The sequence below is a fragment of the Phaethon lepturus genome, unplaced genomic scaffold, assembly GCF_000687285.1.
Source record: "Phaethon lepturus isolate BGI_N335 unplaced genomic scaffold, ASM68728v1 Scaffold25720, whole genome shotgun sequence".
Classification (NCBI taxonomy): Eukaryota; Metazoa; Chordata; class Aves; order Phaethontiformes; family Phaethontidae; genus Phaethon; species Phaethon lepturus.
In genome coordinates, this window is record NW_010514409.1 from 1 (window position 1) to 17,714 (window position 17,714).

General features: G+C 39.4%; 1 protein-coding gene across 1 annotated transcript; it reads right to left on the reverse strand.

Annotated features, from left to right (window-relative positions):
• Positions 1 to 671: 671 nt before the first annotated feature.
• Positions 672 to 15,668, reverse strand: GNPAT (glyceronephosphate O-acyltransferase; the record flags this gene model as incomplete). Its single annotated transcript, XM_010292942.1, has 14 exons — positions 672 to 715; positions 1,028 to 1,089; positions 2,001 to 2,094; positions 2,188 to 2,287; positions 3,226 to 3,366; positions 5,796 to 5,875; positions 6,574 to 6,819; positions 9,325 to 9,548; positions 10,245 to 10,375; positions 10,466 to 10,617; positions 11,225 to 11,300; positions 11,749 to 11,876; positions 14,507 to 14,636; positions 15,492 to 15,668. Coding segments are annotated over 14 exons (1,785 nt in total), but the record flags the coding sequence as incomplete, so codon positions are not given.
• Between the last annotated feature and the right edge of the window lie 2,046 nt (positions 15,669 to 17,714).

Here is a 17,714-nt window from a genome sequence, read left to right on the forward strand (position 1 = left end):
GACAGCACAGTCATCGGGGCGGGGCGGGGGGGAAGAGGTAACACACAGGTCAACGGCGCTGCTTTAATTCAGCTTTTAAATGTAACATTAATGAAGTAATTGAAGTCATGCCAAGTTGCCTAAAAAAAAAGAAAAACAAACAAAAAACCGCCAAACACAACCCAACGCAATTCGCATTTCTGGTTATTGCCCAAGATTTGATTTGTGCTCTTCGTTCATAAGGGCCTTATCTTACATTTAGCCAGCCAGCAATGTATTTTTCTAAATACTAATTTTAATAGCAAGTCTTCTTAGTTCCCTGTTAAATTTTCACATCCATGAAATATTTAAAACTGATCACGTTCCTTGTTAAAAGTCTAGAAAAATGTATTTAAGTAGCCATTACTGTGCACATCTCTTTAAATATTTATCCAAAAAAAAAGGACAATGTTTAATCTGTTTAAAAAAAAAAACAAAACACAAAACACAGTGAGGATACAAATATGACTCTAACCCTCAGCAGCAACAGTTTCTAACTGGTAATGGAGAGCTGCCCCGCTGAAGAACACCTCTCCGCCTCCCAGGCTGGCCGGGCAGGAGGGGAGCCTCGCCTGCTCCCCTCCCTGCTCCAGCTGGGTGCTGGTCAGTGTTCCCAGCAGGCACGTACATCCAGTCACAGCATCAGGAACCACTTAGAGTCGTGCAGCCACTGGTTTCTGTACAGGTATCCTAGCATCTAATGACAGGGGAAAAAAAGAAAAGTAAACACTTCTCGTCAAAATGCTGTAAATACCACTCCAGTAAACTACGTTTTGCCCTATTTCCCTTAGTCATTGGGTTGCATGGTACTTCAAATAAAGAAAGGAGATTCAAAGCTGCAGTCAATGACACCAGAAAAAAGTATTGTAAAAAGATATTATTAGGATTTTTATTCAGATAAATCTAAGGAACTACTAGGGAAAAACACACTACATCTTTGTGTATGTGCATTGTCCAAAGTAATCTGTAACTTGAAAAGCTCTCTTCAAATTAATAAGAGAACACTTACCAAACATGTCCAGGATTTTATTAACAGCCTCTTGATTTACACTGTAAGTGAATCCATTGGACCTACAGTTAAAAGAAAACCCCCTGTTTCTTCAATGACTATTTCTTACTCCAATCATTTCTATACAAATAATCTGAATTAAACATTTTCATAATCACATCATATTTTTCATCCTACCAGCATACATACTAATTTTAAGGACATGGCAAGTCTTTGAAGCAGATTGTACTCAGGGGCAGTTATAGTTTCTTTATCTTTCCTCTTGTCCACAGTCCCTGTCTGTCTCTCTTCCCTTGATTTTTATTAGGGACAACTGCAGGAAGAGAATGTTTGTTTGTTTTCAGTTGTGTAATTTTCAAGACTATTTCTTTGAAACTGAACCAAATCTTCAGCTGATGTCAAATTCTGTTGCACTCGATTTATTCCTTTTACTTGAAAGGCGAATTTAGCTATATATTTAGCACAGCGACACGGCAGGGGACGCAACAACAGCACTTTGTGCACTTTCCAAGACCACTATAAACCTTAACCAATTCATTTCCCGAGGAAACACAAGGAAAAACTTGGATCATCAGCTGCCAACTACGTTCTGTGTAACACTCAAGACAATGCGGGGACTTGTTAAAAATAAGCAGGACTGTTCAATTTGCTTATCAAAGTCTTGGGAGAAACTTTGAAAACCAAATGGGAAAGGGACACAGAAGCAGCCTACTAGTGGGTTAATGAATTTCGTTGCTAGGTCCCACAGGAGTGTTTTCACTTGGAGGGGGTGCAATTCTGCTTCTACAATGTGTGCAGAAAGGAACTACCTGGGTCTTTACCATGACTCAGGTAAATCAAATCAACCTTCAGCTGAGTGGCGCTCAGGCAAGTTGCGGTTCTGCTGTTCTGCTTCATACTAATAGCTCAGTCATTAAGAATTGCCAGTAAAACCACACATTGACTTCTATGCTCCAAAAAGCCAGTTACTTACATTTTCTTCTTCTTCACTGCGCCTAGTTGTACAAGAGCTGCTAAGGCATTTTTCTGCATGTCAGAGGACAGTGCTTCATAACACTGCGTATTCCCTGGAGAGAAAGGAGAAAAACTATTAAAAGTTTTTTATCTGTCCATTAACAGGCTACATTTGCAAAATCATAATGCGTAACGGCTGTACACACCCTTCTCAAGAAGTTGAAAAACAAAGTTACGGACTCCAGGTATAAACTGCTTCTCGGTAAAGGCTTCTTTTGTTTCCTTTGAGAGGTATCTGAAAATTAACTAACATTTAAAAAAAAAAAATTAGCACTTCTTTCCTTTTGATTGTCAGCTTGTTATGAATTACAAACAGACATGTTCTCATAAGTAAGCAATACTGTTACACTTTGAAAAGTGCAGGAGAGGAACTCAAAAGGTATCGTTACGCAGAGCATCTGAAATTTTTTTTACTGTTTAACAGGCATGAGAATCCTAATCCTATAATAAGATGCAGTATTACTATAATAGTTACCTTAGACATTAATTTAACATTCCTGGTCTCACAATCAAAAGCAGTATAATTTTTTGAAAGCAATACCTTTTTTACAGATGGGAAAAACTGGGAAAATCAGTACAGTTCAGCCCAAGTCATACACCAGATCATTAACAGATTCTGGTAGGTTCAAATGTCTACAAGTCCCACCAATCTCATGCTGACATACCTGAAATTTTAGTCTCCTGTTTTTGTATACATTGCTTATTACAGGAATGTAAGTGTTTAGTCTTATTAAAACCTTGGAAAACCAAAATAATTTAAAGAGATGTAGATGCAATTAATGACTCCCAAAAGCTATCAGATGTAAGAGGCAAACTCATTTCTGCACCTCGGCAGGACAGCCTACATAAAATGAATTAAGCAAGAGCTCCTCCTAAAGAAGAGCAATGAACCTGGTAGCAGCACAGTTCCCATGAAGCTTATAAAGCCACAATGGGCCATCACATTACAAGGTAGTTACTGCTTTAATCAACTGGAAAAAGTCTGAGCCAAAAGCTAAAAATCAGGATCCTGGTGAGAGGGTGGTGTTTAAGATATTTATTACTACTATTTCTCAATTCTCTTGCACTCCTCAACTATGAAAACAGTCACTATTTCTTCTGCAGAAGTATCACAGCTCTCCTAGTTTCCCTATAAAACACAGGAGAAAAAAAAAAAAAAGATAATTTTCTGAAGAACAGCATACCTGATAACCTTCCACAAAAGGTCTGAACATGGCTGACAAGAAAGATACTATAACACTTCCTTTGTCGGTAGGGTAGATTTCCTGTTGACTTGTTTGAATAGCATCACATTTTGTGAGTAGAAAACATCCTTCCTCAAAATCCTGGGAGAGAGAAGCCTAACTGAAATTCAGTTGTCTACAGTAAGCACAGCTACCTTTCCCCACAAAATCAACAACAAAAATCACGCAACAGGGCACCACTTCCATTTCTGAACTCCGTTCTCAAGAGACTCAAACCAAAATTTTCCTGAATGATTCTGTATATCAGAAATGCCCTTATAAAAGGGCAGTGGGAACGTGTTTTTAAACACAGCAGTACCTTGATGCGCAACAGGCCTAGGAGCAGAGAAAGCGGCAGCCAGCCTGAGCGCCCTCAGGATTTTGTCAGAATGGGGTCGGGTTGTCTGTTTTAGATTATTTTTTTCCTGTGGGTGTCATTTATTTAATAATGTATCTCCTGTCCCCTGTTTGCAATAAATGATAACATAGTTCACTGACCTGCTCTCTAAAAGAGAGGCAACACAAGGGCCAAAAGTCACAGATTATGGACACGTCAAGGACAAAACCATTTTACTTGCTGCTATCGGCGTAAAGTGGGAGGGGGACACAGGACACACACACAGACAGAGGACGCAAGGGGATGGGACACAGACAGAACCGATACATGGACGACTAGAGGGGTGGGTTGATAAGAGATCCCTTAACATTAAAACAACTCTTCCATGTGACTCCAGTAACGTCAGTCATAGCCAGTCACCTTCTTGTTCCCTGCCTGCTTTTGGTACTTAAAAGCTGCAAGAGGCAACAACTGCTAACAATGAGAACTAAACATAACAGTGCCGATCCCCCTTTAAAATAAGGCCCAATTCTCTCCCATGTAAAAATCTATAAGATTTAAACATAGTCACAAGTCTTGAATATTCTTATGAAAATTATACTTACCTTTTTTTTTAATGCAGGCAAGATCACAAATACCACCATCAGATATTTGGCTTTAGCATTGATAAAAATCACGTGTAAGCAGTTTTAAATCCAAGTAGAACTACATGTGGACTTCCCAGTTTATATTGGGCATGACGTTGACCCATTTTTTTCCACTAATAAACTTGTGCTTACCTGGATTTCAAGCTGGGTGGACTAGAGCCAGCTCCGACCCAGCAGGGTGTGTACGAACTGACACAGCAAGTCCTGCAGAGAGCAAAGTGCTGCCCGCAGTTTTTGCAGCTTGCCTGCGTCCAGCTGTGCTGGGGGAGCACGCAGACATACTGAGCCCTGTAATAAGGCAGCATGCAGGAACAATGCTGGCTTTGTCTGAGTAATGGTTGTATGGGGTGGGGGGTGAAACGAGAGGAAAACTGTTTTCAAGAAAATAGGATGCAACTAAAGTTTCCATAAGACTCTACAAGGGATGCTGTTCCACCATTAGGAAAGTTCTCACTCCAAAAACGTTCACAGGCTGCATTGGCCTCAACTCTGTAGGATCTTGGCTGCAGAAATTTAAATCAGGCTTTATTATACGCACTTCCCTCACAGTACTCGCAATGTACTATCTGAATCTACATGAGAGAAATGCCAGTAATAAAAAGCTAAAAGGGCTCAACTGTGAACCATCAAAATATAAAAAAAAAAGTTTACTAATGCACAGGAATATCGAAACCTTCAGAGTTCGAGGTATAAGAGGAACAACTGCCATTGTATAAACACTACAGAGTAGATACCGCCATGCTGTGCAGTCAAGGAGAGGTGGGTACCGAGGTGTACTTTAACAGACAAGGCACTGGGTGTTGGCTCAGTCCTCTGGTAGCCCTGCCATCACAGGCCACACACACAGAGCTACACAAAACAACTGATCACAGCTGCACTAGAAGGAGTATAATCAACCAGAGGACAATACATACTTAAATTTAGAATTGCACAGCCTATTTGTCATAGATAACAAGGGCATACAGTAGTTGATCATTAATTGGTATAATATCTATAGTTTAACTTTCTGAAAAAGGAGCAGTGCCCCTCTGCTACACAGTTTGCAAGAGCTTTTAGGAAAAATCATCCTGGTGTACTCTCAATAAGAATTCCTGGGTTTTTTTCTACGTTGACACAACATACCCATTCTGTGACAGAATTCAATTAAATCTACATTAACACTTTTTTCTTCACAGCCTAAGGTCTTTTATAACTGCAGAGCAGAGAAGTATTTACACTTCATTTAAAAGGCTGCTTTACATATTTATGCAAAAAAGCCAAACTTCTGCTCATATTATTAGTTCAGAATTGGGGCAATTTCAGGATTTTTAGTTTCTTACTAAAAGGGAGGGAAAAAAAAAAGATTGTGTATGCAACCTTGTGGATTCAGACAATGTTTTGCGACTAAACAAATGACCCCCTTTTAAGTTCTCCCTCCCACCTATAGACCAAGCTGATATCACTGTAGGTGTTTATCACAAAGCACTTGTTCAGCAGAGCCCTGAAATCCGATGCTATTTTATTTGGCTCCATTGCTATCAGTATTTTTGTATAAAGGATGTTTTTACCTTCATTGAAATGCCAGGAAAGAAGATGAACTCATCAGAAAAAACATCTCTCAAGAAGCTGAAGCAGCTATAGACTTCCTCTGAAAAAAATATTGTAAAGTACTGTTGTTTAAAAACATAATTTAAAACATGGACGTGAAAAGCCATTTGCTCTGTATTTTAGAGAGTACTTACTTCAAATAAAATTTGGGCTTGACATTAAAAGCATACATGCATATACAGCAGAAACCACAACAGAACAGCAAGTACTCAAAGCACTTGACTTGGTTGGTACCAAAAGGAAAGGGCAGGGGGTTGTAGCTTCTCAGTACACGCATTGAATAGCACATAATCAGGTGCTGAACAAAACTAAGGTATGTATTCTGAAAAGTGTCTTTAAGAGCCAAGTATTGGAAAACACTGACATACTTCAGAAACAGTGGTGGGAAGAGAAGAAAGACTGAGAACTGGCTGCACTGTATGCAAGTGTGAGCTGTGTGTAATTTCTAACCTAAAAAGCTGGTCTGCTAAATGCCAAAAAGACAGACGCTTAGGAAGTGGGATCAGCTCATCTTAACCCCGCCCTCTCAGCAGAATATACCTACTTTCAAAAGTATCAAAGGGTAAACAAAAAAAAAAGGCAAGCAAAATACCCCTGTCCCCTCCCAACATGTTTGCCTTATGCCATGGGACCTTATCCAGAGAACATTCTCGGGTAGTTCCCTAGCAGTCGCAGGAACCTCATGCTCCTCTCACAGCTGAGAGCGCAAGGAGCAAATCCCGAGCTACCCAAACGTACCTTTTCTGAAGCTGTGTGTCATCTGCAAGGCAACTGCCACCAGAGACGGACGCACAAACACGTTCAGCAGCTGATTTCTGTAGGTGGCACACATGAGGATGGCCAGAGCATGCTTAAAGACAATTTCCCCTACAGCTCCATCTTCCACTCCTTTGTCATTTAGGACCACGTGGCCATCAACAAGGCAAGCAATGTTGGAATGCAGAGCGAGGCCAGACACGACTGCTTTTTTGGCACACAGGTTATCTAGCAGGAAAATGCAACACTCAGGAAATGCAAAACGGAACATAATTCTATTGAAACAGCCTAAAATGCAACAGTATTTCATTAAGTTTTATCACTGAAGACCAATTATCACACCAAACATTCAGTTAGAGGGATGTTCTAAAATAATCCATAAACAGGAATTGGCAGCCTAGGCAAAGCATGAGATGGAGTGAACAAATTTCAGACATTTCTGTAATTAAAGCACTTCAAATTCTTCCACTTGCTAACAATGACAAATATTTCCTTTGTCTCTGGAACAAGTATTCTTTCTGAGCCTCCAAATAAAAGAGGATAGATCTGTTTGATGGATACATTAATCAGTAAGGAAATGGAGACCATACTTTTGCTTAGGCATTTCTGACACTACAAGTTTTGAATCAGACGCACAAATCTTTATAATGTTTATCCTCAACTCTCAAATACAAGGAAGGCCTCATCCCAAATTATGTTTAAAGAAATCCTAACGTAAGTGTCGTTACATAACATACCTGCTCAAAGAGAAACCAGACTCAAGCCCAAATCTCTTCTTGTTTCGTAAGACAATCCTTTTAAAATGCCTAAAGCAAGGAAGTGTGTGGTTTTGGTGGTGTTTTTTTTTTTAAACAACAAAGCTCCACGAAAGCAGGCATGACTTTCACAAAGCTGTGGGCTTTGGTCAAGCTTTTTTGTCAGTGTGACACACTGCCAACTTTATTCAGATAAAAAGCAGCATTTCAAGGCTTGAAAATACACTCGCCTTTTTAGAACACCTTGCACTTTAAACACTACCAAAACATTCCCTGCATCAAATGTGACCTTTCTGGCAAACAAAGAAAGAAGCAATAAAAATTACTTATTGAACGCTAGAATACACTTTACATGTCCACAGCACCACAACTATATCAAATCAATATAGCCTCTTACAGAAAAAAAAAAATTCATATTCTTTCCCTTTAACACAGATTTCACGTAGAATCTCCTTGCATCTCCTTTGCTCCTTCAGCCCTCTTTGTTCCAGTTTTGCTAAAAGCTCCCAAGTTTCTCAATGCAGTAAGAAGCAGAAGTCTGAGCAAGTAATTTTGCAGTTCCTGTTTTCAATATAAAATTTCTAACGGGCAAGCACATGTTCTGCCTGTAACAACCAACCACCATGACAAAGGCAGAAACAACTAGCTGTTTGGAGATAGAAGAATGGACAGGGTACATGTAGTTGCTGACTTGGTGACGTTGCCAAATTAGCCTTTAAAATGTATTTATTCTTTCAAATGATTCACAATCCAAAACAAAACAACAAACCCTGTTTCTATGCAACCAATGCCTAGAGCAGGGCCAGCACACTCCAACAAAATCTGCTCAGTTGTTGTCATTCCTCTATTTCATTACCACGCCTATTTGCTATTCCCTGGCTACATCACAACTTCACTAAAGCAAAAACTTATTCATTGTTGCTAAGAAAATATACAATCTAAGTAAGCAAACACAAACATGGTATGTTTTTCAGTTTACTGTGCAGTAAGATTCTAACTGACATTTAAATATTGCCAAGAAATTCTTCCTTTTACCAGTCTGGCAGGAACAGACCTTGTCTGCATTCACTGCAGTGCAGATCCCTGAAAGAAGTGGTTTTCTTCCAGGAATGACGGAGTTCTGTTATAACTGTAGCCTGCCCCTATTTCTTTATTGCAGTAGCAAGAGGGATCCTTGATTATACACATGACTACAGAAGCAAAGATCCATGATTTAAGTCTACCTACAGTGAAAAGGTAAATGTACCTGCATCACACATTATTTTTCTTTGCTAGCTTTACCACTGAGGATCCAAGGCTCTAAAATTAATTTACTTGTGTCAGCTTGGCTCACAGAGAGATGTTTAAAACAATTGTTCAGAAAGTTTGGATGAAGAATCAACCTTTCAGCAGCCAAAATAGACATACACATTACATATATATATAAAAGTATGTGTGTGTATAAATAAAACCACCAAAGCGGCCTTCCTCCCAAAAGTCATCACTGTTTCTGGGGCTAAAAATAGACAGACAACTCACAGTTTTGATTTTCTCTCACCTATTTGTTTCCACTAGTTCTTTGCCACAGTGACACGCTGTAGTCGATACCAAGCAATAAACACAGCATTACATACACCAAGTTAACTGCTGCAGATCAGGTAATTGCCTGTGACTTACATAGAGTTCAGAAAGATAAACACTAGGCAAATCTCAGTAATTTTAATATAAGCACCTTGTAATTTTCCCCTCATTCCATACTTCAGGATATAACAGTAAAAGATCTATTCTGCTTCCGCCTAACTGTTTTTCAAAGTATTATCTTCTACAGGCTAAGTCAAAACCTGTCAGGTTTTAGCATCAGTTTTAGCATATCCTAAAATCCATTTACAACTCTGAGGAAAACATTCCGTAAAGTTGTCACCATACATTGCTTCCACAGAAGTATAATTTATCCTTCATAAGCAACAAAAGCAATAAAAATAACACTTTCTCTGCATACCAGGCCATTCAACGAATCCTCCAAAAGTCTGTGTTAAGCCTTTAAGCCACAGGGTCTTTTCTATTAGAAGTTCAAAATCCATGGCTGGCAAATTCTGGAGCAGGACAGCAGCAACTAGCACCCATGGGCTCAAAACCATATTTTCTATTTGCAGGAGCTCCATTTTATAAGCTACGTCACTGACAAATTCTTGGATATCCTCAGATGGCTTTTGGGGAAGATGCCTGAAAGGAACAATGCAGTTCAAGGTAAAGAGCTCCAAAAACTGGACTATAAATCATACCCTCCCTTATTTCTTCCATATTGCTCCCAGATATGTAACTACTTTAGAATCACCCTCCAGATGTTAGGTGCTGTATCTATGTGCTACATAGAACAGAAGTACAGGGCGAAACATCAGTAGCTTCATGACAGTATTTGAAACACAAATCTCCGTACTGACGCTGTACACTTGCTATCTTAAAAAAAAAAAAAAAATTCAAAAGCATTATGCTTTATATAACAATCTGCAAAAGCCACCCAATCCAGTCATAGCTACAGCTCCCTGGCACATGATCACATAACAGTTTGCAGTAATAAAGCCAGAAGGGATAGAAATGTAGAATTTTTAAGTGGCAAAACCACCGAATTCTCAGAAAACAGAGCCCTGCCTGGCTCATGCATCATCATTAAATTTTAAAATGGCATCTTCTCGACACAGTACAAAGCTATGCAAGTAATAACCTGTTTCAGAAACAACCAGTCACACGGATGATAAGCCTCTGCTTAGACAAAACAGGCTCAGCAGTCTAAACAGTCAGATGGAGTGGGGAGGTGAGAGAAGTCAAAAACAAAGTACAGCAGAATAGCTTAATCATTTTACACAGGTGAGGACTAAACAAATGCTTTTCCTGTGCATACACCATGGAAGGATGTGGTACCTGGGAACCAAATTGTATGGACACCGATTGATTCTCCCAGATGCCAAGGTTCTAAGTGATACTGGCTGGCCAACATATATATGTATGGTACCAAAACTGTCACTGAGGATTCTTCTGGCTTTTAACAACCCCTATGAAAACAGGAAAAGCAAAACTCAAATTTTGGTGCTACAGGGTCTGTATACATCCAGCTGTGTTCTCTTCCTAAGGAATTTACATACAGATGTAGATTCCTTGGGCTTTGGGACACCTAGGAGTTCATACGCATAGAGAGATTCTTCCAATATCCTCTCATAGCTGATGCTGATGGGAACAAGGTACGTGTCGAAGACTTCACGTTTAAAAAATGGTTCCATCACAATGCTGAGAAGACCTGCAAATTGAAGGAAAAAAAAAATAAAAAGAAAAAAAATGAATGACTTGTCTTTTTCAAGGAGGGAAAAGCAACTGCAATTTAACTTCGAAAAAGGTATCTTCAAATTTTAGAAACTGCTAATAAGTGTGCACGGTGCTTGTTCTCTCTTCAAGCAAGCAAAAGCACAAGACATGCCCAAGCTTTAAAACAGAAGGTGAATGTATGCAATGCATTTGGACAGCTATTTGTGCTCTTTTCAGCAGCACTACTCTGTGCTCCCACAGCATCTTCCTTCTAAAGATTCCCCATTACTTTCATAGTTAGCTTTCAATATTTCTCTGCTGCTCAGGGGACGCCTATTTTCTAGAAAGAAAAGGGTGAAGAGTTATGCAATTAAGTACACAATGGGGCAAAGGGAGTGAAAGCAGTAGAGTGCAAGAGACATGTATTGCCGTTCTTTGTATGGCCTTGGAACTCCAGCCATAGTGTTTTCCACTACTCTGACAGGCCTCACCAATTTCCCACCACTTTAACATGCCTTCCTGTCTGAAGAACTTACAAAGCACATAGCCACTAAGGAAAACACTAAGAGTCATAAAACGATCCAAGTTTTCAACAAACCTACCAAACTTTGGAGTCAGAGTCTTGGCAGTGCGGCTTCTAGTCCCTTCAAGAAAAAATTCAATTGGGGCATAGCCACTCTTCAAAAAGAAAACAAAACAAAAATCTGGTCAGAAAATTAAAAACATTTCTTCTTACTGCCCATAAATAGTTTTAAGTACTTAAAATGGAAGTTAGGGGTTTTTTTAATGGAAGCCATGCACGTCTAGCTTCAGTCATATCTAAGCCTATATTCATCCATTGTATTTGCCACACCATATAGTTAAAATAACAAAAATATTGTCTTTCATGAGATATGAGCACTTGATCCAAAGCAACTGATGAGCAGCAATTTGTTTACCACCTATTGCTGAACTATAACAACAGACTGCACGCATGTTCTTCACCTCCGGCAATTCTGAGGTAAAACACATTTAATTAGATCATAGTGAAGACTTTCAATCACATAACATCATGCATATTTCACATGAAACATTCCAACAGAGTATTTCTTAAGCATACATTTTGAGAGTTCAGTAATTTATTTACCCTTAACATCGTTTTTACGTATTCAGCAAACACTGCCCAGTAGAGTCTATTCCCACCGAAGGACCGTCGCATAAAAAAGGCACCTGCCCTTCGTAGCAGCTCACCAACTATTTTCATTCCTAAGAAATCTGAAAAACAATCAAACAAAAACCAAAACCACACACACAAAACTTACTGATTAATATCAGCCAGCAGAATCAACCACCTTCTCTAACACACTGATTCAATTACCAGAATAAAGAAGATCTCTTTCAAGGATTCTGTTGTTGCAAATACTTTTATTTGCTTTCAGATTGTCTAGCAAGGCTTATGTAGACATGAATGGCATATTATAACATGCTTTCAATCTTATTTTTGTAAGCAGCATTCACTTAGAGCAATTTTCATAATTTAGATGGCCAGATTTCAATCATAATAAAGACTAAGTTTTTGAAGTACATTGTCTCACTCCTCTTCAGAAAGATCAGTTACCACTGACTGTATCCTAGAAGACACAGAAATTAACTGACCGACTGCACTATATTATACCATTTACAGTCCTGACTCATCACTTTGGGAGGTGTATGCTATACTAGCTAAAATGTTTCATAGTTTTCTAGTTTTAAGCAAGACAGTCAATGCTTAACTTGTCAAAACCAGGAAACACTTAACATTGACAAAGTTCCTAAGGAAGCATTTAAACCAAGTCGACACAGCAGCTGGCCATGTGCCGCTTCAACCTCCTTGCCACCTCAATCCACAAAACACTTGAGAACAGATATTGACTGAGTAAAACAAATTCACATTTCCAGCTGTAATGCTGACAATGACTGCCTTGAAGATGTCATATAATGTGTCACACACACATATATGTGAGAGTGAGAGAGATAAAAAAAGAAAAAAATAGATAAAACTAAATTGGCTACTGGACCCTGGGCAGCAACAGCAGCTGTCAGAGCTTCCCATGTGCAGAGGTCCATCTTTTTCCCTGACTCTCCTACTACCCTCCCTCTCTCATGACAACACAGACGCTATCCCTTCCCTTACTTCCACCTTCCTGCCACATACTCAACCTCCCAACCAGGATGCTGGCTGCATGCCCAACACCTCTGCCCACCACACACTGCCACCCCACAAACTGGGACTCAAACGCATCCTTTCACGTACCTCAAGCCCACACCACCTCACCAGCTCTGCACCTCTAATTTGACTTGCTCCCAAGACCCGAGACAGAAACACTATTCCAGCACCAGCTAGATTCCTGCTAATGTACTGTATGAGCATGTACTCTGGTGTTACGGGCAACTGTTTACCCTCCCTTTGCTAATCCTCATAGATCTATCCGTATGCTACTTGAAGCCACGTGATAACTAACGAAGCAGAGGCACTTACCACCCATATCAGGGCAGCGACTCTCCACTCAGCACAAGCACCATTTTGAGAGTGAGTTTGTAAACCGCATCTTGTGAACCTCTAACACAATATGCACTAAATACTACATAGTATGTAGTACATATATAGCAGTAACTACAACCATAGAGAACTGTTTTCTCCAGAGGAATTTAAAATAATACACATGCAGCAGTATAATCAAGCTGCAAGCCCCTAATTCTGAAGAACTTTGACCCCAAAACACTTAAAAAAAAAATAGGTTAGTCACTAAAAAAAAATCCCTCTAAGCTAAACTAATAGTATCTTAAGATACTGCTTTGAGGCCCAAAACTGAAAAAGGCTCTAATCCAAAAGTCAGCAGAGGATTACACCGATAGCTATGACAGCATCTGACAAGATTCTGAACAACACACAACAGGTAAGCAGCTGCAACCCCTTGATCAAGGCAGCTATGAGACAACTTCTGAATTCACCAGAATCTAACCTACATCACCCAGAAGCATGATACCACTAACTCAAAGAGCAGCAGAATCTCATCTTCCCTAGCAAGCACATTCTCCCAGCTTCTGCTAATTTTCTACTGGTCTTCCTAACCTCTTGATTGGAAAAGTAGACTACAGTAAAGTAACAGGTTCCCAGATCTTTGCTAGCTTGCCTGTGCACATTACAGCACCGCACCAGACCTGAGGTTGTTGTCTGCCTGCTTAGAAGACCTGGTTGATCCCCAAGACTTCCAAGATCTGGTTTCTCAGTTAAGTGCTGCTGGAGTCTGGATTTTCAAAAAGGCACATTAACTCTTAAGATATTTAAAGTCTTCAAGAATTGTTTCCTGCAAATATACTGGCTTCATCTGCTTTATAACTAAATATGTCCAAAATTGTGACGCCTAACGTGAAATGTCATTTCCCAGCCAGTTCTGCTCTCAGCACTTCAAAAACCGAGTTCTGCCAATGCTTCAAGGGAATCAGTTGCATCAGCAACAAGCACGAGGTGGCTGGCACTTCGTATCTGGCTACTATCACTGCATTTAAAACTGCATAAAGTATCACAAAAGGTTCTGCATACACAGTTAACTCTCAGGCAAGTTTTTGCCTGTTCCCAGGCCAAAATAGCAATACAGAAGTCTCACTCGCAACACCGATCTTTGCCCCAGCCTTGGGTCTACAGATGGGGTACTTCTGGGTGAACTTGCTACGAAAAAATTCACCTTTGATTGGACTCAGCACCGACGAGAAGCTTTCAGGTGCTATAAGCATCTCACCCAAAGAGATTTTAACAAGATGTATTTGGAACAGGAGTTAAACACAACTACTTATAGTAGCAACTACCAGGCCTCTTACTACTGATTCTCTGAATCCTGAAAACACTGTTAAAAGAACATACTTGCCTATTCCTGCAGCAATGACAGGCAAAGCCAAGTCATATGTGTATAGCAAATAAGACAGCATCAAAAAGTCTACGTAGCTTCGGTGACTGGGCAGGAGTACAACTGGATGCTCCTGAATGGCGTGTTGCAACTAAAGAAACACAAAAAACAGCACAAACAATATTGTTCCAGTATTTACAGACTGACTGTTGAATGCAGATACAGACCTTCACAGGGCTTAAAGTGAACAGAGGCAGATTTGTTTGAGGGTGGTTTCTCTGTCCACATACTCTGTAACTTTTTCATCATGGAACCATATGAAATTTGGAGCAGTAGTTTCCAGACTAGCAACCTGTGGTTCACAAGCATCACCGGACTCAAAAGCCAGGGCCATCTCATTATGTGATAGTCTAATTCAAACCCCTTTTGATGGAGATGGGAAACCCAGTAGGGGCTGTAAGGGCTGACACTGCTGTCTTCCAGGGAATGCGCTGCACCCTCCAAAACAGCGGCATCCTGCAATGAAACGGGGGGACAACAGCTCCCCAGGGAACTGGGGCAAACTTAAAGCATCTCCTGTCTCAGAGGTGCACAATGTTTCACCACTCTTACCTGTATGAAGGTTTTGTAGAACACCCAGCCCACTCAACCACATAACATTAGGTTTTCACCCCCAATTCAGCTAAATGCATTATTAAATTTATAATATCAGATAGAAAAACTCTCTCAGTGGCTGATCTAACAGAATCACTGACACGTGACTGCAAATATTCCTTACCATAGGAAGCATTTGAAAAACGTACAAAAAGTCCTGCTGTTTGCCTCTAAAATACTTACATATCATCTGTCTTTTCTCCCTCTTATTGAGAAATGCAGTAATAAACACAAGTGCAGTCTTATTTTTTTCAAAGGATATTTTTCATATTTGTTACTTGGAGTGAAGATTAGAGTCTTTGTCCAAGTGATTGGTATGAAAATATTATACCATTTCCCCACTAGTACTCACTCTCTGCATTCCTTCTTCATTCACACAAACTCTCTGGAAAAGCCGTTTAAATATTTTGCTCAGAGTAAAGGCAAAAAATCTGACAGCTCCTAATTGCATACTGTGGCCCATCTCATCCAGGATTTCCATGGCTTCTTCTTGAATAATATCAGGTGATTCTCCCATCTCTTTTGCTAACTAAAGAGAAACAAAACAAACAAAATAGCAGTCAGATGTTGTTCCCTTCTCCTTGCCCATGCACACCATTCTATGTGCCACGGCAACTATGGCAGAACTACTGCCATAGTCAGCAAGATTTTATTTTCTGTGATAAGCATGCATCTAATCATACAGAATCTGTCCAGTGTCAGCCAACAAGAGACAGACAAGTTAAAGCTGTTCAAAAATCAAGAATGAGCTTAGATGTCAATGGCAGGAGGGAGGGTGTGCAAGAATTCCCCCCTCAACCACACCATCAGCATATTCTAATCTGTAGCATCTTCAGAAGAGATTTAAGTTTGAAGAACACTTCCTATAGTATTGGGCTGATGAAGGCTGTGTGCAATTTCCTTTGAGTAGTAAAATGAAACCTAGGTTTGCAGAGGTCTTCATAACATAAATTTCTGAAGTGTATTTGTGTTAGATTTTAAGACTTGGCTGAAGAACCTCAGCCCTGTCATGCTTGAATTTCTCTGTAATATATTGTTTTGGCAATGGCCAGCTGAAATGCATACAAAGCACTGTCTCTGCCAACTTTGCATATCAATGATCTTTTTTCTGTTGCTATGCACATTCCCTTTTGAAGTTTCTTAAAACAGATTTAAATAATGGTCGTCCTTCCTATTTGACACTTTGAATCTAGAAATATTTAACCGAAAAGTTAGTCTTTCCCTGTTATGGAATGAGGAACACCATAGAGGCCACCACTGCTTACCTATTATTTCTGTTTTGTGACATATGAGAAAATCCATCTCCTCCAATCTACCGCCATATACCACCTTACTATCGTATCTACTGGTTCAACTGTGTTTTAATAAATGCATTATCCTTCATCCTGTATATTTCCATAATTCTATAACTGATTATATTTTAACCACTCAAAGAAGCCAAAACCAGTTTCCACTTGAGCCCGAGAAAATCAATCTCTTAGGAAGCCAAAAAATTACTCTCGTTATTTACTCGGGGAAGAGATACTGTTCTTATTCACCAGTAAAAGGCTTACCACACAGTTGATCCTGTGTGAATTAAGCGCACATCCACGACAGAGCTAAGCACTTACTCCCCAAAATCAGGCATCAAAAAAACAGACCTGTCACATACAGCAAGCTAAAACAAACAAATGCACTTAATTTCACATACTGAACACTAGTAACCTCGGCAATTTGTCACAAGAACAAATTCTAGTATGCGTGTGTAAGGCTGAGCAAACTCTGCCCAGACAGGAAGCACACTAATCATAGACGGTTGGGCATATTGCCCAAAGTAGTCTCAGTTGCTTTCAGTAACCTCTACTTCAAAGCTGACAAGTAGGTTGCAATGGCAGGCTTGCTAGCCCTCCTTCAGCCGCTTGATGTTAGCCAGGAAAATATCCATCCAAATAATTTTCCATCAAAAAAGCAGCACTTCAGAAGAGAACATCACATAAATGTCTTTCTGTCAAATCCTCTGTAAAATATTTTCTTTCAGTAAATGTTTTAGTGTTTCTAAAGCTGAAAGATTAATTTTTTTGAATTTCATACTACTTAGCAATTCATGATGGCAACAGAACTACTTTGTAGGACACTGTTTAGTTTGTCACATCGTAACAGGTTTTGATATATCATAGGTAACATTGACCATTAAGAAAAAAATTAAATAGAAAAATTTTATGGTAGACACTCACTCAAGACTAAACAAAACATCTTATACACTTTTATTGGCCTGGAATTACTTTTCATGAATACTGAAAATAGTTACTCTGCTAACTAACACACACCCATATTTCAGACATTTCAACACAATGTAAAATATGAGCCAGTTTGACTATAAAACATCTTAGTCATTATGAAGTACTAGCTGCCCTTCATCTTAAAACAAAAATATGTTTACATCTTAGTGTTTCTAGTTCAAAGAATTCTCTGTGAAATTTAACTCTCATTTTAGGGAAAGTAGCATTTATGACTGATTCATAAATATGTCACTAGCCTATAAAATTCCTATAAGACACCCTCAAAGTACAAAAGCATCTACCAAGGAGAGTGCTTA